The sequence below is a fragment of the Sorex fumeus genome, unplaced genomic scaffold (genome assembly GCF_029834395.1).
Source record: "Sorex fumeus unplaced genomic scaffold, SorFum_2.1 ptg000009l, whole genome shotgun sequence".
Lineage (NCBI taxonomy): Eukaryota > Metazoa > Chordata > Mammalia > Eulipotyphla > Soricidae > Sorex > Sorex fumeus.
In genome coordinates, this window is record NW_026606066.1 from 11,421,805 (window position 1) to 11,447,500 (window position 25,696).

General features: G+C 41.7%; 2 protein-coding genes and 1 pseudogene across 7 annotated transcripts in view; 2 read left to right on the top strand and 1 right to left on the bottom strand.

Moving 5' to 3' along the window:
- The window catches only part of TANC1 (tetratricopeptide repeat, ankyrin repeat and coiled-coil containing 1), a 262,094-nt gene extending 251,567 nt beyond the window's left edge, over positions 1–10,527 (top strand). For all 3 annotated transcript variants that reach the window (XM_056110165.1, XM_056110166.1, XM_056110167.1), the window contains 5 exons: positions 2,377–2,509; positions 3,868–3,959; positions 5,476–5,622; positions 6,485–6,585; positions 7,408–10,527. In XM_056110165.1, coding sequence (XP_055966140.1) covers positions 2,377–2,509; positions 3,868–3,959; positions 5,476–5,622; positions 6,485–6,585; positions 7,408–8,896 — 1,962 coding nt within the window. In that variant the 3' untranslated portion in view covers positions 8,897–10,527. The remainder of the gene's footprint in view (positions 1–2,376; positions 2,510–3,867; positions 3,960–5,475; positions 5,623–6,484; positions 6,586–7,407) is intronic.
- A 1,969-nt stretch (positions 10,528–12,496) lies between these two features.
- On the top strand, positions 12,497–12,615 carry LOC130019817 (uncharacterized; annotated as a pseudogene).
- Positions 12,616–13,548: 933 nt separating this feature from the next.
- The window catches only part of WDSUB1 (WD repeat, sterile alpha motif and U-box domain containing 1), a 42,248-nt gene continuing 30,100 nt past the window's right edge, over positions 13,549–25,696 (bottom strand). For all 4 annotated transcript variants that reach the window (XM_056110321.1, XM_056110319.1, XM_056110320.1 and 1 more), the window contains one exon: positions 13,549–13,822. In XM_056110321.1, the coding sequence (XP_055966296.1) occupies positions 13,665–13,822 (158 nt within the window). In that variant the 3' untranslated portion in view covers positions 13,549–13,664. The remainder of the gene's footprint in view (positions 13,823–25,696) is intronic.

The following is a 25,696-nucleotide window of genomic DNA, read 5'->3' on the forward strand; positions in this document are numbered from 1 at the left end:
GCTTAAAAGTACACGATTGCCAACACATACATGAATATGTATACTCACATGCATGTGTAATTTTTACTAGTAATTCATATGAACTGTACTTTTAAATCAGTTTTGAATATATATATATATATTTATTTATGAGGAATGGTTAATCAAGTAATTAAGCTGGCCTGTTTTTAAAGAGATGTGGCATTGTCTGGGAAAACCATAAAATGCTTGGGTACAAGTGGCCAATCTAATTGAGGCAAGAAGGGGCAGTACTGCTGGAGGCTGTGTGGAAACCACAGCTGTGTCAGGCCCCACATCCCAGGCTCCCTCAAACTGGAGGAATTCTCAGTGCCTGGAGAGCTACCACTCTCAAATAAATATGTCTAATGTAGGGTCACTCGAGGGACATGGATTATGTTGCTATGGACCTGGGCATGGTTGTTGTCTTGGCCTAGCCCTCTGGATTTCAAAGATTTTAAAAGACAGAGATGTTAATATGAAAGGCATTGTGAACAACAGTTACCGTGTGTGTTTCACAGACACCTATTTAAACCACATATATCCACAATTTTTATTTTCGGCACACACGACTTTACCAAGTCCTGTAGTTTATCAGCATTAGAAAAGAGTGAAGGAGTTAGCATTCTAGGGTCAATTCTTTTAAATGGTGATATAAAACACCTAAAATGTCCCATCTCCGTCAATCCTAAGTGAAGAGCTTGATAGTATTAAGCACACAGCACGGTTTTGGCAGCCAATGTCAAGATGTTTTACTCTCATAAAACTGAAACTTCATGCCCATTTAGCGAATGCTCATTCCTGTTCCCCAGCCCTTGGCTGCCACCTTCCTACTTTCTGTCACTCTAGATATATCATATAAGAGCATGCATACAAAATCTGGCCTTTCACAACTGATTTCATTTAGCCTTCTCTTAAAAGTTTGTGATGTTGTAGCATGTAATAAGATTTCCTACCTTTCTACAGAAGTGGAATAATAATATTTGTATGTTATTTAATGTAGTGGAATAGGGCATTTATCTTGCCCTAGGTTTGGTCCCTGGTACCCCATATGGCCCCCAAGCCCTCCAGGAGTGATCCATGATCACAGAGCCAGAAGTAAGCCCTGAGCACCCCCTCCAGTTACCCCCCCAAAAAAAAATGTATGTTATATACCATGTTTTTTAGCATTTCCTTGCTCAGTGGACACTCAGATGGCTTTGACCTTGTGGCCTTTGTGAAGAGCTACAAAGCTGAAGTGTAGCCTGTGCATCACTGTTTCTTGGAAAAGGGTCTTTGAGATCTGTTTATATTCCTTGGGGTATTTATGTGGAAGAGGGATTGCCAGTTCACTGTGGTGATACTGTGCCCGTTTTACATTGTTTCCAGCAGTATGCAAAGGGTTTTGGTTTCTCCAAATCTTCACTGAAGTCTGTGTTTTCTTGTTTTTGTGACAGACAGCATTATTGTGGTTCTGTTGTGTTTTCCAGGGTGATTAGTGGTGTTGATCACCCTGGAAGTTTCCAACTTATCCTTTTCTTGTTAACCACTTTCATTCCATCTTTGGAGGAATGAATGTCTGCCTCTTCAATTTTTTTGACCCTTTTTAAATTGAGTATTGTTGTCTTTGTGGCTGAAGTATAGTTCTTTTTGTATTTTGGGTATTATTCCCTCTGTGACCATTGTGCATGGTTTATGAACTGATCGGATCTACCTGTGAGGTCCCTGTGAAAATCTAAATGGGCTGCTGCTTCTCTTCTAGTCAGTAGAGTAATTTGAGTGCCTGAGTAGATTTTCCTATTGTTCTTTGTTTAATCCAAGTGATAGCTACTTTATCGTATCAAATCAGTCTCTTTACCATGGTCTCGAACATGCCATTTTTGTCATTACAACTCTAAGGTCTCTTTCCTAAACATTTAAGTGGGATGTTCTTGGTCCTAATGCAAAGTTAAGTAATGTGAAGTTGCCCATTATTCCAGTTTATAGCTTCTCTATGGGTCTGAGTGTGTACACTTTGCTCACGCCTGCCACAGTTCTGTTTCCTAAGTTACAGGAAATTAAAGGGTGACTGGGTCAGCTCTCCTTGGCCTGGGAAGTGGGGCAAGAAGGAGAGAACAATGGGGTGCACACGTGTGTTTGTGTGTGTGTGTGTGCGCGTGTGTATGTGTGCGCACACACACACATGCACATGAGCTGCCTGGAAGCCTGTCCTGCCTTTTCTTCTTGCTGATGATTCCAGAAGCACTCAGAGCAGGTGTGACTGTGGCTCCCCTTCTGTTTTCTGTCAGCTTCTTTCCACTCAGGGAGTCCTGGAGGCAAGTAAACTCTGCCTCCTCCACTCCAATGAGCTGAGAGCAGTGGCCCCACAGCTCACACCCCATCCCCCCACCCCCGCTGCAGGTGCTGTACCTGGTGGAGAAGGGAGCTGTGATCGAGCACGTGGACCACAGCGGGATGCGTCCCTTGGACAGAGCCATCGGCTGTCGGAACACATCTGTCGTGGTGACACTGCTGAGGAAAGGAGCTAAATTAGGTCAGTGGACACCTCAGGTGAACAGGGAGAGATTTTAGCGTGTGTCTGGGCTTGAAGGACTTGCCTGCCCCCAGCTCCAGAAGCAGCTGAAGGGCTTTCCCTTCTCTAAGACCCCCTTATATTATAGCTAAAATGCTTCCTTAGCTCATGGTATTACTTGGGTGCAGGGGAGGAGGATGTTGAGGGGAGCCGCCCCAGGGTGCAGTTGAACTAGACTCTGGGTTAGGGGTGCTCCATGTTGGTGGTCATGGGAGTTCCAGTAGGAAGCTCACTGCAGGTTGGAGAACCCGCCACTAGTCCCTTCACACTGGGCCACCTCCCCACAGCTTCTGTGAGGGAACATGCATGAGGTTCACTGCAGATAAGATTGAAGGGGTTTCTGCTCAGTAGAGAGAACCAAGTAGAGAGATTACTTTCCCGCATGACCGTGGGGATATTTCACACCAGTCAGCATGTGTGAGAAGGAGCCACGGAAACATCTGGCTCCATATGCCAGGCCTGTGGCTCACAGCATTTCTGAGGAGGTGACTCTGGTGAAGGTGAGGCTGTTTGCTGAGAGTGTGAAGTTGTTCACCGAAGGAGAAGCTGTTCCAAGCAGTTTTGCATTGTTTTGTCGTTTGATGGTACCGGGAAGCAAACACAAAGTTTATTGTTTAACTTCTCTGCTGCCCACTTTCCCTGTAAGCAGACAGTGCTGGCACCATCACATCACATGGGGGCCTATGGCTTCCCCAAGGCCACAGCCCACTGCAGAGACAGCTTGGCCCTGGGCTGCCTCACTCGTGCATTTACTTCGGGTCATCAAGTTCAGAGGAGGATTAGGAAAACCAGTGCCTTGCCTCAGGCTGGGAGAGGTATCTGGCAGGGACGGGAGCTGGACAGTCTGGAGCATGCATGGGAGAGGGTAGAGGGGCCACAGGTCAGGTCCTCTGTGTGGGATTTGAATGAGCACTGTGTGAGGAGGGCAGAGACTGATACACACACCTTCATGGGCCAACAGCCCATTAGCATAAAAGCACAGTTAAATATTAAAATGCCTTATTTAAATGTTTTTCTCATCCCTGTGAGGTTGGAGTGATGGGTCAAGGCTGAGAGCTACATTTGCCCATGCTGTTGCCATGAGTGATAGCTCTTTGCCCAGGATACAGTTCCTCTTCTCATGCCCAGTTCAGCAGAAGGCAGGTCCTACTCACAGATCCTACGCCCTGTTCTTCATCTATTATCTCCCAGAAGCCTGTGAGGTGCAGTAGTAGTGGCCCCATCGCCAGTGTCGCTGCTTTGTAACTTTGACTTGTGTTAAGGTCACAGGAGAACTGAACTCCTCACTCCCAACCTCTGAACATGTGTTTATTTTGCAGGAAATGCTGCTTGGGCGATGGCCACCTCCAAGCCTGATATTTTGATTATACTTTTACAGAAGCTGATGGAGGAAGGAAATGTAATGTACAAAGTGAGTGGCATTGGTCTTTTTGATGATGTTTTTCAATGGCCATGGGGCTGTCTCTTGGTTTGGTGGATAATGGACAGAGCTGAGCTTTAATAGAAATTCTCCAGAGATGTTGACCTCGTCTCTACATCGACTTTAGTATCTCACTAGCAGTACCTTCAAGGTGGAAAGCACTGCTTTTGTGTAGGCCATTTCTTTCTGAACAAACCCTTGTGTTTCTAACTAGACTTAGGATTTATGGCCTTGGTGTCAAGGCAGGGTTGCTTCTGGTTTAACTTAAGTTGCTGCTGAGAGTTTCCTTAATGCCCAGAGCTCTGGGACCCAGGAAAGGAACATCAGGGGCATTTCCTGCGGAAAACACCATCCAGTCTCCTAAAGCTTTTATTTTGATATCCGCAAGCCTAAGGTCAGAGATAATACTCAGTACTTGAAAGACCAAAAGATTTTTCCTTTGGAAATGTAACTTTTATTTACAGATTCATTTACTTTAAAATTCATTTCCCAAAGTCTGCTTAGATTAGATTGGTCGGTGAACTTTCTGTAAAGAGGAGATGGTAAGTATTTCAGGCTTTGCTAATGTACCCAGCTTTAGTGCTGTGGTACCAGCATAGCCATTGATAGTACCTGAAGGCAGGAGTGAGGCTGTGTCTCCATCAGCCTGTGTTTGTGGAAGCAGGTCACAGGTGGATTTGGCCCACAGCCAAGTTTGGTGACCCCAGTTCTGAAAGTGTCGAGTCTGTTTACACAGAACACTGTTCTTTCCAGCATTGTGATGAGACAGAATTAAAAGATTAAGGAAACAAAAACTAGATTATGACCATTTTAATCCTTTTGGCCATGAAACTGCTGTTCTTGCTATGTTTAAGTTTTTGCCTTTTCTTTTTATTTTTTAATAATAACAAATAAATAGGCATACAACATGGCCCAGTGGGGTTCCAGGCTTGAAATCAGTTTGAGATGGAGCTCCGAGTATATACTGTTGTGACTTTGAAGTGGTTTTAATGTGAATTTTGGTAGGCAATTATGTCGGAAGCATCAAGCCATTTTCAGCAGGCTTCCTACCTGCTGTGCTGCAGGACTGAGGGAGCAAATGGATTTCTTTAGCCTTGAGACTGACATGCAGTGCTGCTCCAATTTTTAAAGTCTGCATTTTTGTTCCTCTTCTAAAGAGAAATTACTATTCAACAGCAAGCACTGGGTTTGTCTGCAAGTCTACTTGCCCTAGGTTCTGCATCATTTTTTCCCCATCTGATTCTTATTACATTTAACACCAAAATTAGATGAGAGATCATTCATGACATGCTTCTTCAGAATTTGCCTGATGTATGAAGGTGGATAGTTCCCAGTTTAGGGGTTTCTGTGGCCTGGGAAATGTAGTACCCCTGGCGGCAGATGGGGGCCATCCAGCCTCCGTCTGCAGGAGGCACGTGGGTCCCCTCGCCTGGACCTCTGGTTTGGGAAACCTTCTTTATTCTGGAGCCTCTGGAAAAGGGGTAAATGTCTGGTGTTTGAACCCTAGAAAGGAAAGATGAAGGAGGCTGCGCAGAGGTACCAGTACGCCCTAAGGAAGTTCCCTCGAGAAGGACTCGGAGAGGACATGAGGCCATTTAATGAACTCAGAGTTTCCCTCTATCTCAATCTGTCTCGCTGCAGAAGGAAAACAAACGTAAGCACCACCCCTCACCACACTCCCTGGGTGACACGGGGTTTCCAGGCAGCAGCAGCAGGGCCAGCCCCCGCCCCGCGCCCAGCACCTCTGATCCTGACCAGGCTGCATGTCTCAGAAACCCAACAGAGGAGCTGCCGCTCCTGGGTGCCAGTCACTTGGCCTTTCACTCCCTACCCTTCTAGAACTTGTCTAGGCCTGAGTTCAGTCCCCGGCGTCACGTGGCCCACCCCACGCTGAGCACTGTCGAGGTCTGCCCGCTGCTTTCTGTCCTCCCCGACCGGATTGTCAGCCTGTCTTAGTGACCTCTCCCCAGCTTCACTGGGAGAGCAGGCACATGATGTTCAGCAGCAGTGCATTACACTCTGCTTGTCTTCTCAGGCCAGAATCTTGCTTTGTCATTCACCGTAGTTGGCTCGTATTTAAATCATAACTGGTAGGTGTTTCTGAATTTCTTTTTTTTCCCTTTGCGTTCAACTCCATCTTCCGACCAAATCCAATGATGTGCCTGCCCCCAGACCCCACATTCTGCCTGTTCCCCCGTTCCCCTCTCCCAGGCAGAGGTAGTGGTGAACGGTGCAGAAAGCCCTGAACCGCCAGCAGGTTCCATCCTCTCCTGCCTGTCAGGCCTGGCCTTATTGCCCTCTGTCCAGCATCAGCGAGTTTCCCTTCTTGACTGGACTCTTCTCTCCCAACTGGGAAACGGAACAAAACGAACTTCCCATGTCCTCATCTGTCTTCTGTTAGGTTCCAATTGTCTGCTAACCTTTAGATGAAAAACTCCTTTCGAAAAGCTAACCTATAAACAATGTTCAGTGCTCTTTTTTTTTTTTTGATTGATGTATTTGATTGTTGACAACAGGACTTCGGCTTAGCAGAAGAATTTGCTTCCAAGGCCCTCGAATTGAAACCGAAGTCCTACGAAGCCTTTTATGCTAGGGCAAGAGCGAAGAGAAACAGCAGGTACTGTCAGGGCATAGAGCATGTGTTTCTGCACTATCAGAGCTTCTGCCTGACTTTGGGAGCATCTGGTGCCTCTCTGTGCTCTCAAAACTAAATTGCTAACTTGATATTAATAACTGTAACTCTAACTGTCCTCCCTTTGTTCATTGATTTGCTCAAGCGGGCCCAGGAACGTCTCCATTTTTGAGACTTGTTGTTACTGTGTTTGGCATATTGAATACGTCATGGGTAGCTTGCCAGTCTTTGCCATGCAGGCAAGATACTCTCAGGAGCTTGCCAGGATCTCCGAGAGGGGCAGAGGAATCGAACCGAGCTCTGCTGGGCTGGCTGCAAGGCAAGATACTCTCAGGAGCTTGCCAGGATCTCCAAGAGGGGCAGAGGAATCGAATCAAGCTCTGCTGGGCTGGCTGCAAGGCAAACGCCCTACTGCTATGCTATCGCTCCAGCCTAGCAACTAAATTTTCGCTTCATCCTGTTTTTCTCAGTGTCTCCCCTTTGTCCCAAGTGAATACGAGAATGGAAGATTCTAGATTCTTTCATAGTTAGTGAGCCTGGCACCAGGTAATGTTAAAAAATGCTGGGAGGTGGGGAAGAGCTGCAGAGGGATTGGATTGAGAGGGGACGGTGCACAGATCAGGATTAGGATTCAGCACCCCACTCAGCTAAGTCTGTGCTAGTGAGGTGGGTCGTGGCTGGACCAGTATGTATCCCAACCTCACTCAGATGCCTTCTCTTTGCATTCCGCAGAGCTGTTTTAATGAGCAGTTATAGTCAGACACCATGTTCCTGCATGACCTGTCATTTTCTCTTTTTAATATAAAGGCAGTTTGTGGCAGCTCTGGCTGACCTGAGGGAAGCTGTGAAAATCTGTCCCAGCAATCAAGAAATCAAGAGACTCCTGGCCCGTGTGGAGGAGGAGTGCAAGCAGCTCCAGAGGAACCAGCAGCAGAAGCAGCAGAGCCTGCCACCGCCTCCAGTGCCCCCCAACGATTCAGACAATGAAGAAGAGGCCATGACCCCTGAGTTAAATGACCACTTTGATCTTGAGGAGGCTGAAGAAGAGGAGGAGGAGGAAGAGGAGGAGGAAGAGGAAGAAGAAGAGGAAGAAGAAGCAGCAGCAGAAGTAAATTCTCCGAGGGAAGAGTCCATTTCTCTGGCTCCCAGGTCCCAGCCATCCTCATCGGTTCCCTCCCCATATATCCGAAACATTCAAGAAGGGTTGCAGTCCAAAATACGGCCAGTGTCCCCACAGAACAGGCCCGGAAGCAAGGCCCCGCGGGAGCCTGTGGCACAGCCAGGTCTGGTTATGCAGCCCAGCAAGCAGGCGCAGATCGTGAAGACCAGTCAGCATCTGGGCTCCCCTGGCATGCGAAACGGGAGCATTAAGATGCAGGCCTCGGCTCAGCATCCTCCCCCGAGTCCCATGCCAGCTAGGGTCGCTGCGGCTCCTGCCGGGAGCAGAACCCCACTGTTGGACGGAACCGGGCCTTTCACCCTCGGGGCCGCGGCAGGCCATTTTGTGGACCGGCTGGGGCCCAGTCCGAGCATCCAGCCACATCACAGCGAGAGTGGCGCTGCCTACCCTCTACCGAGCAAGATCAAAACTGCAGAGCGACTCCTGGCTCAGGCTGGGGTGGCTGTGGATGTGGCGCCCCTGGCTCAGGGCGGACTGGTGGGCTGCAGTGACATGCGACACGCAGCATCCCTCGCCAGCTCAGGCTCCTCGGGTTCCCCGTCTGGCAGCATCAAGATGTCAAGTTCAACCAGCAGTTTGACTTCAAGCAGCAGTTTTTCGGATAGCTTCAAGGCCCAAGGACCAGAAGCACGAATCAAAGACAAACTTGTGAGCCAGGTCACGGGCAGTGCCACGGAGCATAGACCACGCAACACCCCGTTCATGGGCATCATGGATAAGACCGCACGGTTCCAGCAGCAGGGCAACCCCTCCACACGCACCTGGCACTGTCAGGCGCCCGAGGGGCTCCTGGCTAGCACGTCCACTGCAGCTGGCCTGCAGTCGGCGAACTCGGAGAAACCTGCCCTCAAACCAGTGGGTGGGTATCATTACCCAGCCAAAACCTGCTCTGCTGCTACCCTGGGTGGGAGTGTCCACAATGGGGCCCCGAAGAAGGAGCTGGAAGAAAAGTGCCAAATCCCCATCCACTGTCCGGAGAGCAGGATAGGGAAGACTGTTTCTCATCTGTATCAGGAAAGCATCTCCAAACAGCAGCCTCACATCGGCAGCGAAGCACACAGAAGTCACCTCCCGTCAGCAAAACCAAAGCGCTCATTCATAGAGTCAAATGTGTGAGCCTTAAAAAAAGACCTGTTTGTAGAATTTGAAAAACTTTGTATTGGCTCCTGGTGGTAATTAAGTGCTTTCTCACGAGCAAAAATTTCTTTTTAGCCATATGCATTTTTTTCCTTAGGGGTGGATTGGAGGCTATTTGTACATGGAAAATATGACATAAGACATCTGTAAGAAATAGCTAAAAGTCGCCATAAATAAGAATGCTAATACAGATCAAAACTACAATTAGTTATGTCAAGCTAAAACTGTGAGACAGCCAAGAAGACATCAATGCTTTTCTCTTATGAAATTGTTGGGTTTTTATCACTTTTCCTCTAGCCTTTGCTCTGTGGTAAAATCATAATATTTCTTAGAGAATATAAATGTCGAGATAGATTTAATAACTCAAGATATCATACTAGATCATTTCTCCTGGGGAAAGAAGAGATCGTCTTTTTAAGTTACCACGCAATTGAGTCTAATTCCAACTTATATAAATATTTAAAATTAAGACCTCTTAAATTATGTGTGACTATAAATGTTATATAGCTGATTTTCCCTTTCTGTTTTCTAAAGCAAAACACAAAAACATCAAATTTTGTTCCCTTCATGGCAGTTTCCTGAAGAAAGTAAATGCTCTTTGTGTTTGGTTCCTATTCAGAATATTTTATAATACCTTATTTGGAATTATATTCTTCATGGTATTCTTAATGTGTGGAAGTAGCAGAAACCATTTGGAATCATGATTGATGGTCAAATTGGATTTGGGCTAAAATACTCAGACCACTGTTCTTGGTGACAAGTAAATTGGCTCTCAGCTGGTTTTAAAACTGCTTTTAATGATAGCTCTCCTGGAACAAACCTTCCAAGGCCCTCTAAGGACAGTATTTAATTTGGATACTTAAAGTGTGGTTAGTTGTTACTTTTGTTTTATTATACACACATTATAGTCACATGTTGTACATATTAAATAGGTTGTAGTAAGACTTGTAAATATAACTATTTCAAGTAATCTTTTTAAAAAAAGTCATTTACTTGCATGTTCTTTATAAGCTTCATCCATGCTGGTTATTGCACTGAATTATATATTATGGCATGTTAATAACAGTATACCAGTAACAGCACTTTATCTCCGTATGAACACCTTTGGGGTGCTACTTAAATCCAAGATGATGTGTTTTTCATTTGTAAAGGTGAGGTACAGGAATGAACGTTGATCTAAAGGTATTTTTATAATGGAGATGGTATGTCCTGGGAGGATGTTAAAGTGTTTGAGAGGTGGGAGTATGTTTGTTTTATATGTTGGGATGTGAAATTTATTTTCTACAATTGGGGAGAAGGAAGTTCTATATTTACAGATTGTTTTAAAAATGAATAGTTGTACTGAAGTTCCTGTGAGCATCATTATGGTTTTGTATGAGTAAGAATTTTCCAGTATCATGCTTCAACATTTGCTCCTGAATGTGTACAGAATACTTTGTACAGCTTCATCATTTTTATAAGCTTTTCATGAGTTCTGCTATAACTTCTATGGCTTATTTATTGTTTATTGTTTTCTTTAACAATTGTGAAAGTCTTATTCTTTTGTTATGTAGTTTTGTTTCTGCACAACTACTGTACTTTTCCATATGGAATAAAGACAATTAATAGAATTTGTTTTGCATTAAATGAAATAATGGTAAGTAAAGAATGTCCTGATAGCAAGTAAATATGCTTTAATCCTGTGTGATCCTGCTACCCAGTGCCAAGCAGTGGAAAGCCTGATTTTTACAAAATTACTACTAAGTGCATATTTAATTTCCTTTAATAATTTCAGTATAGGTGTGACAGCTTCTAAAAATCTAAAAATATTTAAGGATAAAAATAAGTGTTGTGTTTAATATAGAAAACATAAAGGAAGGTATTCTATATTCTTTCATGAGATCTTAGTGATTTTTACTATCAATAGCTTATTTTTATTTTTTTAATTAGTGAAACACCATGAGGTACAGTTTTAGACTTACAAATTTTTGTGCTTGGGTTTCAGTTATACAATGATTGAGTACCCATCCTCCCACCAGTGTCCATTCTCCACCACCAATGATCCCAGTATCCCTCCCACCCCCCCCCCAATCCCTCCCATCCCACCCTGCCTCTGTGGCAGGGCAGTCCCTTTTGTTCTCTCTCTCCTTTTGGGTGCTGTGGTTTGCAGAAGAGGCATTGAGTGGCAGTCATGTTCGGTCTACTTTCAATAGCTTATTTTTAATACTCGAACTCTCAAATACTCCAGCAATACCCTGAACACTGGGTCAATGTGAAAGTTTATTTTCCAGCATATCTGTGTGATCTTTCAGTTAGAATATGTATTGCCTTTTACACACTTACATTTCAAAGTCACCTAGATAAGTCTGAATGTGAACATTAAATTGTGTCGTATTCATGAAATTTTAACTTGGAATCTTAAGTCTATTCTGTGTTAATTGCACCTTTCAGGCTACTGGCTGGTTATTGTTAGTAGGTTGTGTATAAGATTTTCAGTTCTTTACAGTTCTTATTTTAAAAAAAAACATAAAGCAGAGAAATAGTACAGGAGTTAAGTAGCTTGCCTGGCATGTAGCTGAGCCAGGTTTGATCCCTGGTGTCACATACAATCCCATAAGCACAGAGCCAGAAATAATCCTAGTATTGCAAGGTGTAGCCTCAGCAACCCCTTTCCGAAAAAGAAGTTGGACAGAATGGGTTAAGTGTTACTGGCTAAGAGATACTTCTTGTCATTGAACAACTTTTCCTATAAAGCCACAGGATGACTCTAAGAATTTATTAGATTCTGTGATTTTGATATATTCTTAGTCCTCCCAGAAAGAGGTGAAATCTTAGGTGAGCGCTGTACCCATTTATTCCGAATAGGGGAGGATCCAGTTGGCACACTGTGTAGTGGCCCCGCCTAGGAGTAGTTTGGATTTGGTGGGTTATTTCGGGGTTTGGTTTGCATGTGTGTCTGCAGAGGAGGAGCTGTTTGATTTTTATATAAGTACAAAACTAGAGGCATTTCACTTTGGTAAATTTTGTTTTACAAAAATTGGCATTTTGTTTTACAAGAAGCTATCCTGTGAAATAGAAAAGAAAACCACATTTTTGCAGCTGGGGATGTGGCGCAGCAGTGGAGCGGCCTGCCTTGCATATATGAGACCCTGGGTTCAACATCTGGCATTGCACACCACCAAAGTGGAAATGATATTTAAAAAATAAGCACTGTGTTTTGTATTAGTGACTCTGGAGACTATTTTTTTTAATGTAAAAACAATGCAGCCTCCAATAAAATGATTACTTGATCAAAGAATTTTTAGCCCAATGTTAGGTTCTATAGTTGTCTCAGCATATATTCTTGATAGAATACAATAAAACACTCTCTAGAACAAATTCTCACCCTGTTGTTTTCCTGAGTAAGAAGTAGTAGTGTGTAAAAAAAAGATAACTGTTGGAAGTAGAGTTCCATAATACATTAGAATGGCAGTCATTTTGCAAATCAGTAATAAGGCGAAGATTTCTTTAGTATATAGGCTTTTCTAACCTTTCTCCAAATATATAGCATATTATATATTTATAAAACATAGTAAAATCTATATTGCATTTGCCCTTCTTCTACATTTTCATACCACCCTGAACGCGCCGGATCTCATCTGATCTCGGAAGCTAAGCAGGGTCGGGCCTGGTTAGTACTTGGATGGGAGACCGCCTGGGAATACCGGGTGCTGTAAGGTCTGGAGCGATAGCACAGCGGGTAGGGCGTCCACCTTACAAGCGGCCAACATGGCCGACCCGAGTTCAATTCCTCCGCCCCTCTCGGAGAGCCCGGCAAGCTACCGAGAGTATTCGGTATGCCAGACACAGTAACAACAAAGTCTCCAATGGAGACATTACTGGGCCCGCTCGAGCAAATCATGATCAACGGGAGGGCCTTTACCTTACCTTTACCTTTACCTACATTTTCAAAATTTTAAATTAGTATAAAGAGGGTTGGGGGATGTCTTGATTTCTAATTTCTAAATTTCTCACTTGTAATTCTATTGAGAGTTCCCATATGGTTGTATAAGCTATATTTCCTTACAGTGGATTCCACTCATAACTTGAGGCAGTTATGCTCCATCAGTACAACTTCAGTCTCCTAAGCTTGAGGTTTTCATCTGGGTGAACATTTACTAAGGTACTGTATATTAGTGTACTGGCTAAAAAATTGTATTGTTACTCTGACTTATGTGAGAACTTTAAGAATTCTAAAAGGCTAGCTTGCCACTTTATATACTATAAATTTGATATATTAGTGATAATTTATTCCATTAAACTTGTATTAGAAGTTTGGAATTGGGTGGGAGATAATTATCAGCTTATAAGAATTCAACAAAATCAGTCAACATATCAATCTAGTTTTCGCAAATAGTTATAGACAAATCTAAACTTGCTGTTACAAATTGTCAATAAAAAGATTCTACAGATTTATCAAAGAATATTAACTAAAATTTAAATATCCATTATATGATAGATCATTCCAATCTTTGGGCAGTGGTATTACAATTAAAGTAAAACTTTATTTCTTTACATATTAACTTTTTTTTTCACTAGTACAAAAATCTTTCAAAATATTCAAAATAGATAAAATGTGTAAATTTAGCCCTGGTGTCTTAGAGAACGAAAACAGACAATTTTAGAGGTAACTAAGTTTAGATGTTTACCTTTCTCTTGTTTTGCCTTTCCTTTCAAAAAAAATGAGATCACTGGAAAATATAAATAATATGAAGCAATATAGACCATTTTATTTCTGATGTGTCTCAAGCCATCGATTGATGGCCATTTTCAAAGTCCTGTTTGGTGTGAGTACTAATGAAGGAAGAACAAGATTTGTCATGGGACTTGTGCGTTTCTTTTTCTTGATCCAATTTTCCATTGCTTCCTTTTCGTATGAATATCCATCTGGAAAAAAAAAACACATTATTTGTAAAATGTAAAGGGGAATTACTAAAGGAGTTGGGTGTGAACTTTCTTGCTAAGATCTCTATTTTAATTAGTCTTGTTTTATACGCCTAAAATATCTCTGCCACAATTACTGAATTCTGGGACATGTTAACATTGTTCAGATTACCTGGAACAATGTCATTTTAAGCCCCTAATACTCTACTGTTCTTTTGAACACTAGAGTTGAAAGAAAAAAGTAGATAGAAGGAGCTAAAAGGAAAGGAGCCAGTTGAAGTGGGAATGAAGATTGCCACATCAATGCGCTGGCTGTGTTTGTGTATATAGTGACGAAAGACGAGAGAGTTTAGAATAACTCAGCAAAACTTTCCAACACATTGAAGAGTTAGAAAAGGTACTCGGAAATGAAAGAAATTATTCCACAAAAGCTTTGATGGTTAAGGAATCCACAATGGGGGAGCGGGAGAAAATACCAGCTAAGATCTTTAATACTTGCTGTAATTTTTTTCCTCCCTACTTTCACTGTTTTTTAAACTGAACAGCTTAGTTCTTAATTACACTTCACATCAACCTATTTGCTTTAATCTAAAATGCATGCCACAGCTGAAGATTAACAAACGCTAATATATTACTAGCACACACTTTTTTATTTCTGGTTCCGTCACAAGGTAGCTCTAACTAGGTTCATCTCATGAAAATATTATTTGAAAACGACTTGAAAAGTTTTTTATTATCGACTTGATATACATCGTGTCCATATGCTTTTTTTTAACCCTCACGATTTTTCAGAGGTTAAATTGCAAAATTTTTAAGTGTTTCAAAGTAAACACTATAAATCAAGCTGAGTTCAGAAGACTTTATTTCTGTCTGACCCTTGTTTCCACCCTTCACATGTAGCTAACCACATGTTATTAGTTTTTAACCTTTTTAAAATGTAGTATCTTACTACATGAAAACTTGCATGGTATGTAATCTGTTTTGTACTTGGCCTGTTTTTCAATTAATTCTTTAAAAAAAAGTTTCCTTCCACAGTATCCTCTGTGAACAACACCGAGGTTGTTGAGGTTGTTTCTATTCTTTGGCTTTCACAACTAGAGCTGCAATGAATAACCTTAGTTATTCCAGAAGTATCCAGAAGTAAGACTGCAGCATCAGAGTATATGTATATAATTCTGCTTTATACAGAGGAATTCTATTTTATTTCTACTGTTTGCAAAATTGCCTTTTTCCCTTGTGCCTCACCAACAGTATGTTGTCAAAATGGATTTCTCGTGAGTAACGGTTACTTTATTATGAGGAAGATGGGACATATTGAAGAGCCACTGGCTTTTCCCTAGTGAACTGATTTACATTTAGCCCGTTTTTCTATTAGATTCTATAGATTTTTTTTTTATGGAAGTCTAACCTTAGCGCCACACAATTGCGAATTTTTCCTCTTTTTTTTATACTGAGAACTCTTAAAGATCTTTCTTAATGGTATTTGCCTCCCTCCTATTCTGGCAACCACCAATTTGTTTTCTGTATTGTTTGGTGTTACTGTTTTGAAGTCATATAGTACAGGTCAGTTTTTATTTGGCATAATACCTTCAAGGTGACAGGTACACATATGGTGCCCTGATTATTTGCTATTTCATAATTGGTTTGCCATACTTGTGTTTTATCTTGAGCACATATCATACTCACTGGACTCTAAAAATATGCTTGTTTGTCTTACTGTGTCAGATACAGAGTTCAGTGGCAGCTAACTCATTTGCTATAAAGTTAAATATGAGTGGCACACGTTGTTCATTTCTTTGCTATATTCCATTTCACTATTCAGTGCTTAGTGTTTTGTGAATGTCCCATGGTGTTAAAAGTATATGTTCTATTTTGAACTGAACGTTATGATCAAATCTATTACCATGTTTGCCTGATATCGGGACTTCATGGCTTTTTTTTTTTTTTTTAGGGATTGCATTATAGCACTGTCCTCCCATTGGTCAGCCTTTTGCTCGAGCGGGTACCAGTAATGTCTCCGTTGTGAGACTTGTAACTGTTTTTGGCATATTGAATACGCCATGGGGAGCTTGCCAGGCTCTACCTCAAGAGCAGTATTCTTTCAGTAGCTTGCTGGGCTCTCCAAGAGGGGTAGAGGAATCTAACCCAGGACAGCTGCGTGCAAGGCAAACGCCCTACCCACTGTACACTCCAGCAAAAATTTTAAAAATCGTGTAGACTATTTAATTTAGAGCTGATTTCAATTTATTGTGAAAAAGAGTCTAAGCATTTAAAAAAAAAACAAATACTCTATTAATATTAACTCCTTACATCTAAGCTCAGATAGATTCTTACTCATTAGTAGTCAGTGAGTTTATTCATGTTTAATAGAACTTCTTTAAAATTTTTCTTTGCCTGCTTTAGGTTGTCAGTTTCTGGAGTTACTGGTGAATAAAATGTCAAAACAGTCTACTCTGTGCAAAGGTTTCCAACTGAAGAAAAGTTTCTTATCCTAACTGCAGATTAATTGCTTTCCATATTATTAGTGATTCTGGGATAATCAACAGTTTTATATTCGCTACAAACTTCTTAAAACACTTGAGAAAGCAATACAAAGGATTATCACCACTTCCCAACCAGCATTTTTCTCATAAGTACCTTAGAGTTTATACTAATAACACTTCTGGTTTCATTTATTTGAAAACAACTACATATGGGCTGGAGCAATAGCACAGTGGTAGGGCTTTTTTGCCTTGCATGCAGCCAACATGGCCAACTCGAGTTCGATTCCTCCGCCCCTCTCTGAGAGCCCGGCAAGCTACCAAGAGTATCTCGCCCACATGGCAAGCCTGGCAAGCTACCCGTGACGTATCCGATATGCCAAACACAGTAACAACAAAGTCTCACAATGGAGACATTACTGGGCCCGCTTGAAAAAATCAATGAACAACGGGAGTACAGTGCTCAGTACATATCAACTAGAGGAAACTTTTCATTCTTAAAACTATTATTTTTGTATCCGAACAAAGACATGTGACTCTTCCTATAAACCAAGATGCTGAGTTGAGAAATCAAGAGTTGTACAGGTAATTTTAAGAAGTACAGTATTTAATAAGCTGCAATCACAATTTTATTTCATAATCCAGGTGGTGAGATTCTAGAAAAGATCAAACCTAATAATGTTCCTGTAAGATTAACTTCTGGTGATTAACCAGCCCTATGTTCTCATCTGTTGCCTCCAGAACTGGACAAAGCAAGCACAACACCTCTAAATATGTCCTATTCCCACAGGCAGTACTTTGTGAGTACAAAAGATCATGGGACCACTGCAGGACACGTTAACTCATTTACCCAGCACCACAGTCTCGGAGAACTAAATCCAAATAATCTGGCTCCTAATCTACAAGCTAAGTGGGATTGATATAAATGACAGGCAGCTCTATAACCCCTCTCAGAGAGCCTGGCAAGCTACCGAGAATATCTCGCCCACATGGCAAAGCCTGGCAAGCTACCAGTGACGTATTTGATATGCCAAACACAGTAACAAGTGTCACAATGGAGATGTTACTGGGCCTGCTCAAGCAAATTGATGAACGGGAGGACACTGACAGCTGTATAAACTCTTTATGGGCGGCCAGAGGGGCCCCCAACGGTTCTGCCCCTCACCACCCGCCCGGCCAGGGCAGCCTGGGCCATGGGGCAGACGGTGGACGAAATGAGGGCCGAGCCGATCGGATGCCATTTATTCCATTCTCCTCACACGCCTGCTCCAGTCTCTCTGAGCCTCCCATTCTAGTCTCGCACTGCTCCTCATTCCCGTGTTCTTCTGTCTCTCCCTCTCATGTCTCCAAGCTCCATCTCGCAGCCTGGGCTCTCTCCACGTGCCTGCTCCTGTATTCGTCTACATTCTTCTCTCTGTCCCCTTGCTAGCCTCTCCATGGTCCATCATGCTGCCCTGCTCTCTCTCTCATTCTCCAACTCTCATGCCTCTCTAACTCCCCAGCACTCTGGGCTGACACTGCACCCAGTCTGGTCGCAAAATCAACATAATAAAGCTCTTCCTGAGGGCCCACCAGGTTCAAAGGGAACACCACCTAAGAGGTATACTAAAGCCCTTTCTGACTGTCCAAGGGCAAAATACCTCCTAAGGTGTTTTTCTCCTTTCCTTAGTCCAATAACTCTATCAACATCTCAATACTAGTTATTTTTGTATGGACACAGTAAGAGATAACATTGAGGCATGTAGGGCAGCTCTCCTGGGAACACCTTGCCACAGACTCAGACTACAGTGCTCAGTCCAGATTAATTAGTCCTAACCCTAGCAGGGTCCGAATCTAATTATTACTTTTTGGATCATGACCGTATTTGTCCATGACCAAGCTCTTATAATTAAGCATTATGGCACTTTGGCCAGGCCCATCCCGATGCCAGGGTAGCACATAGCTTACTGCTTGCCCTGGTTCCATCCAGTCCCTCGTCGGGACCCTGCTTTTGGGGGCGCTAGGAGGTAAGGGCAGCTGAGGCTTAGGTGAGAGAACAGATGCCCAGGAGGAAAATATCACTGAGAGTCACATTACAAAAGCATAGCATATACTGTCTTCTTGTATCCATACAAAAAGGACAATGCTCTGAATAAACTATGCAAAGGATTTAGGGAGAAGAGAAAAATAATATTTACAAGTCAACAGAGCACAAAGAAGTTACAAATAAACACAGGAATGGGAGCACTGTGATGGGAGCACCCAATTAACCTAATTACCTGAGGCTGTGCAGGAAGGACAAAACAGTGTTATCCTACAGTCAACCAGTAGCTACGTCTGAGAAAAAGAACTGTAAGGGTTAAATGTACAATAGACCAACTGGCATTATACCTGCTCCACAACAATGGAAGCCAAAGAGGATGCACTCCATAGAGAAGCCAAATATTTTAGTGGCTTTCCAGGAAAAGTTACAGAATTGAATTAGACGAATTAACATGTTAAATATACAGAAGAGGCCTGAAAACAGAGAAACATGAAATGTGTGACTGGAGCATTTCAGTCCTTGTCCTCTGCAAAATTAACTTTTAGGTGAACTAGATGGCCAAAAATCTCCAGGAACTTTTTGTTTGTTTGTTTTTTTAAACAGTATTGGAGAAAATTCTCTATTAATGGTGACCATTAATTTATGGTGCATATCCTAAAATACTGCACAAGAAATTTTTTTTTATCAAAAATACTTCCTGGGTAGTGCTTGATTTTCAACATCCAGATGTCCCCTGGGGAGCATATATAGTGCCCAAATTCAAACTATGGCCAAATGCAAAGCAACTGCTTATACTTCTATACTATCTCTCTGGCCCATTCATCTACATTTTAAAAACTTCAGTATGGGCTGGAGTGTTAGTACAGCGGGTAGCGCATTTGCATTGCATGTGGTCAACCAGGGTTTGATCCCCGGCATCCCATATGGTCCCCGAAACACTGCGAGAGGTAATTCCTGAGTGCTGAGCCAGGAGTAACCCCTGAGCATTGCCAGCTGTGAACTGTGAACCTCTCCCCCCCCCAAATAGAAAAGCAAATAAAAACAAAGACTTAAGCAGTCTAAAAAAAAGTGATTTGGGGTTTTTTTCACCCTATGGCACTGAATTTAACAGATAAAAAATTAATATTTTGGGGGCTTTCAAATAATCTTTTTCAATGTAGGACAAAGGGGGACAAGGACCTAGGACCATTGCCTACCATGTCAATGATAGTGTTATTGAAATGGAATTGTTTCTGTATACTGAGTTTTCCCCTTAAAATTAATTTAACTATAGGGAACACCTTGGAAACAAACACAGGAAACAAAATTAAATGGATGCCAACTCTCCCAGAATTAAGTTAATGGAATAAAAATTTAAGCTCACGATTTATTTACTGTATGATTTCTGGTCATATCATACTTACAAAATGAAAGCTAGATTTTGGGAAGAGAGAGCAACATGTTGAAGACTATAGTGATTTAAAGGTTTAGAACTGTGGATAGTATCAATGTTAATATCCTGATTGTGACATAAGGTGTCATTTTGCAAAATGTTGTTGGGGGAACTAGGCCAAGTCTATAAGATAAATTCTTTGCACCTGTATACTCACAATTCAATAAAGTGGATTGACCCAGAAGTTAAAATGAAAGACACACTGAATATTAAAAACTAGGAAGCAATTAAGAGTTCTAGCACTGCTCGCTGGTGGAAACTGATTCACCCACTATGGAAAATGAGATTGCTATGATTATACTCAGTAAAGAACAAGGGAATGATAGCACTGATTACAACTCAACAGTGACCAGTGGCAGTATAACGGATAAACTTTATTCACAGATAACAATCCACTGCTCTGTACAACATGGACAAATGACACAAACTTTGGTGTCTAATGAAAGGTAGACCAACAGACTCTCTATACTTGTGGAAAGAAAGAGACTGAAATGGGTGAAGAGGATCAAAAAGTAAAAGTCCAGTTATAAATTAGTTTGTGGAAGGAGTAGTGGATAGCATGGTAAAAACAGATATGCTTTATTACATATTTGAAAATTGGAAGAAATCTTAATTTTTTCTCATCACGAGAACTTTTAACTACATGTATGATAGATGTTTACTAAACTATTGTTAATCGTGCACCAGAAACTAGTATGATATATTTCAATTATACCTCAAAATGTCAGTGGGGCCTGGAGAGAGCAGAGGAAGTAAGGTGCTGCCTTTGCATTAGGTGCCCAGTGTGGCCCCAAAATGTTAATAGGGGGAAGCATAAAATTGTTTAGTGGAACTAATAGGTATACATTTACCATCACTGAAGATACTGTTTTTAAGGAAAAATAGGTTTCTAATATACCATGCAGCAACAAACTTCAGATTATGGTGAACAAAAGAGGGCAAGGGATATACCTCGTTGCTAGAATAGATGCTTTGCACATAAGAAACCTTGGGTTCGATCCAGATGCTTGCAAGAAAATAATACTGTATTAAGGCCCCAGAAATAAACCTTCACATTTTTCTATAAGGTTTCCAAAGTCATTTAAGGAGTAAAAAACAGGTGTAGCCAACAAAAACATTTGTTGCTTCCTCAAATAGAGAGATACTGTATAAATCAATACAGGATTCTGCCTCTCAATTTATACCTGAAAGAACAAAGCCAGGGCTGGAGCTATAGCACAGTGGGTAGGGCATTTGCTTTGCAAGAGCCTACCAGGATTTGATTCCAGCATCCCATATGCTCCTCCTGAGTACCACCAGGAGTAATTCCTGAGTGCAGAGCCAGGAGTAACCCCTGTGCATTGCTGGGTGATACCCATAAAGCAAAATAAAAAAAAACAAATCCAGGTTGCAAATATTTTTACACTTATGTACCTCGTGTTCATGGCACATTATTCATCAGCATCCAAACGGTAAATATGACCAAAATGTTCATGACTTCGTGAAGAAAAAAAAATACACTCCATGGAATATAATTCAGCCCTCAAAAGGAGTGAAATTAACACATGCTACAATATGAATCACCATCGTCCCGTTGTTCATCGATTTGCTCGAGGGGCCCAGTAACGTCTCCATTGTGAGACTTGTTACTGTGTTTGGCAAATCGAATGCCTCACGGGGAGCTTGCCAGGCTTTGCTGCGTGGGCGAGATACTCTGGGTAGCTTGCTGGGCTCTCCGAGAGGGGCGGAGGAATCGAACTTGGGTTGGCCATGTTGACTGCATGCAAGGCAAACGCCCTACCCGCTGTGCTATCGCTCCAGCCCTACAATATGAATGATCCCTGAAAATAAAACCAAGGGACATGAGGCTAGAGTACAGATAGGACACTTGCCTTGCACAAGGCTGATCCCGGTTCAGTTCCTGGCATCACCCTATGGTTCCCTTGCCCTGCCAGGAGTGATGCCTAAGCACAGAACCAGGAGTAAGCCCTGAGAAGAGCTGGGTATGATCCTTTAAAAAACACAACAATGAATAAATTAAACTGGGAGAGACCGAAACCTTGAGATTTAGCAGGGTCTGACAAAGAAGGAAAGAGGGTTTTTGCAGGGTAGGAGCCTCCCCAGTGGCATGCAGGGGCCATTTCCAGCAAACAGGATCATGCCACATGGCTCAGTGCTAGGGCCTGAGGATGTGCTGCTGCTCTGACCCTGCAGTGCCAGGGACCACAGGGCTATACCCTGTGATGCTGCTGTATTGGGGATTGAGCCAGTATCCCACACGGAAAAGTGTGCACCCTAACAGCCAGAAAGTTACTTTATGGTTATAAAGCATTTCATCTTTAAAGATAAAAAGAATTCTGAAAATGGATGCTTGTATGATGTTGCGAATGTATTTACTTTCACTAAAACATGAGTTTACATGAAAAATTTTATTATTAATGTGTGTATTTTAACTATAAGTGAAAAGCCAGAGATGTGACTAGTAAAGAAATGGTTAGCTCGGCACACAGCAGCAGCAAGAGTGAGAAAAGAAAAATAATTATGGATACTATTAGGAAAAATGTGTAAAACCTATGTCCTCATATACAAAGTAATGCTTAGAGAATATAAAAAAGAGAGAAAGAATAGCAAATTTATATTCTAGAGCTCTCAAAATTGATCCACAGACTTTACACCAAAACTAAGATCCAAAGAGATAGTCCATACGCAGAACACATTCTTTGCTTATTAGGACCTAGTTGTGACCCCTGAGCATCAACAGGTGTAGCCCCAGAAACTATAAAGAATATCAATCAAATCTGTAGACTAAACCAAATAAAAATCTTGGAAAACTTTTACACTGGAAACTACCCAAAACACCGTTGGAATAAAGAAAAGACCATAAATGTAAAGCTAGCCCATAATCATAGGCTGAAAGAGTGTGTGCTAAAATGTCCTTATTATCCAAAGTGATCCACAGATTCAGTGTAATCTCTATCAAAATTCCAATGGCACTGTTTGCAGAAACAAATATTTAGGAATATGGCTCAGTAACAGGGTGCCTGCCTTCCATGTATGAAGCACTAGATTTGATCCCCAGGACAGAGAAAGAAAAGAAATAGAAAAATCTGTCTTAAAACTCATGGCATCTCAAAAGAGCCCAAACAGATAAAAACAATCCTGAGAAAGTTCAAATCTGAAAGTTTCACACTTCTTGACTTCAAAACATATTACAATGCTACAATAATCAAGTATTTTGTGTCAGTGATAGTACAGCAAGTATGTTTCTTGCCTTGCATGCAGTTAGCCTGGGTTTGATCCCCAAAACCCCGTATGGTCCCCTGAGCCCTGCTGGGAATGATCCCTGAATATAGGAGCCAGAAGTAACCTGATCACCACTGGATGCAGCCCCAAATATAACAAAACAGTACTGTTATAAACAAAAATATATACCAAAGAAATAAATTTCACACCTCAGAAATAAACTCTTGGTCAAATGATGTTCAACAAGGATGACAAAACTACACAACACAGAAAGACCACTGAATAATCTCTTTAACAAATGGTGCTGGAAAAAAAAGGTATCTATGTACAAAGAAATAAAGCTGAATTGTTACCTCAACCACCTACAAAAATAAGTCTAAATGGATTAAAGACCTAAGTGTAAGACCCAAAAGTAAGAAACTACAAAAAAACAACATAGGAGAAACATGACATCACTAAATTTGGCAGTATTTCTCAGCTACAACAAAAAAGGAAAGGTAGCAATAGCTTAAAGAGACATATACGGCTATATCAAACTTAAAGTTTTTTGCACAGGTGCAGGAGAGAGAGTGTGGGGATTAAGGCGCTTGCCTTGCACACAGCTGATCCAGTTAAATCCTGGCACAGTACCTGATCCTCTGAGCAGCATCAGGAGTTATCCCTCAGCACTGCTGGGTATTGTCCAAATCAAACAAAACATCAATTTCTTGCAAGGTAAGTGTTTAATATCAAGAAAACATAAAACATTCCTCTAAGACTCAACAACAAAAATAACTTGATTTTGGAGCTGGAGCAATAGCACAGCGGGTAGGACATTTGCCTTGCACACGACTGACGTGGGTTCAATTCCCAGCATCCCATATGGTCCCCTGAGCACTGCCAGGAGTGATTCCTGAGTGCAGAGCCAGGAGTAACCCCTGAGCATCACCGGGTGTGACCCAAAAAGAAAAAAAACACTTGATTTTAAAAAGTCAAACTGGGAGATTTGGTGGAGGGAAGATAGTGGAAAATGGGATATTGGTGCTGGGAAATTACACTGGTGGAGGGATGGGTGTTGGAACATTGTATGGCTGAAACCCAACATGAACAGCTTTGAAATGCTCTATCTTGCAGTGATTCAATTAAAAAAAATTTTTAAAAAGTCAAGCTGAAGTGATTGGTTTTGAAACATTATATGCCTGAAACCCAATCATGAATCACTTTGTAACTTCATAATGATTAAATAAAAAAATAAAATAGTCAAAGAATTTGAATAAACATTTTTCCCAAAGATAATACAAGTGGCCAAGAACCATGAAAAGATAGCATTATCTTTCATCAGTAGGAAAATGCAAATCAAAGTCACAATGAGATGTTACCTCATACCAATTAGGCTAGCCATGATCAAAGAAAAAATAAATAACTTCCTACTGAACCTATTCTACTTCTGAGTGCATAAAAGTTTTGAAATCATAATCTCAAATGTAACTTCACACACATTTACTGCGGCATTATTGAAAAGAGTTATAAAAGCAACAAGCAACACCAGTATCAAATAATAAAAAGAAAAGCAAAATGTGATATACATCTACAACAGAATATCTAGTCTTACAGAAGTGCATCTTCTACAATATGAATGAACGTGTTGGGAGGGAGGTACAATTGGAAGTGCTCAGTTACTCAGTCACACACACACACACGCGCACCACAAATATGTTCAATGGATAAAGAAATTTTATTTTGCTTAATTAAAATAAGCTGGGGGCTGGAGCAATAGCACTGTGGTAGGGTGTTTGCCTTGCGCGCAGCCAGCTGGTGAAGCTGGGTTTGATTCCTCCGTCCTTCTCAGAGAGCCCAGCAAGCTACCGAGAGTATCTCGCCCGCACGGCAAAGCCTGGCAAAGCCTGGCAAGCTACCCGTGACATATTCGATATGCCAAACACAGTAACAACAATTCTCAAGATGGAGACGTTACTGGGCCTGCTCAAGCAAATTCACGAACAACAAAAGGACAGTGACAGTGAATGAAAAGTTCTAGTTCAAGATGACTGGTTAAAGAAACTTTGGTACATCTACACAATGGAGTACTATGTAGCTCTTAGAAAAGATGAAGTCATGAAATTTACATACAAGTGGTACAATATGGAAAGTATCATGCTAAGCGAAATGAGTCAGAAAGAGAGGGATAGACATAGAAAGATTGCATTCATCTGGGGGATATAAAGTAACAAAGTATGAGATTAATACCCAAGAATAGCTGAGATCAGCACCAGGAGGATTACTCCATAACTTAGAGGCCAGCCGGGTATCCTAGAGGAAAGGGCTATTCAGATAGAGAAGGGAGCACCAAATAAAGGATGTTTGGAGGATCCTCCCAGGAGGGGAGATGCATGTCGAAAGTAGACTATGGACTGAACATGTTTGCCACTCAATGCCTCTTTTGCAGACCACAACACCCAAAAGGAGAGAGAGAACACAGGGGATTGCCCTGCCACAGAGACGGGGGGATGGGGGGATGGGGGTGGGAGGGATATTATCCATGGTGGTGGAAAATGGGCACTGGTGGAGGGATGGGTATCTGATCATTGTATAATTGAAACCAAAGCACAAAAAATTGTAAATCTACAACTTTAAAAAAAATAAAATAAAATAAAGGGAAAAAAAATTAAAAAAAAAAAATCTATGAAGATTTAAACTACCAGATTTCAGGTATTACTACATAACTCTGGGCTCTCTCTCTA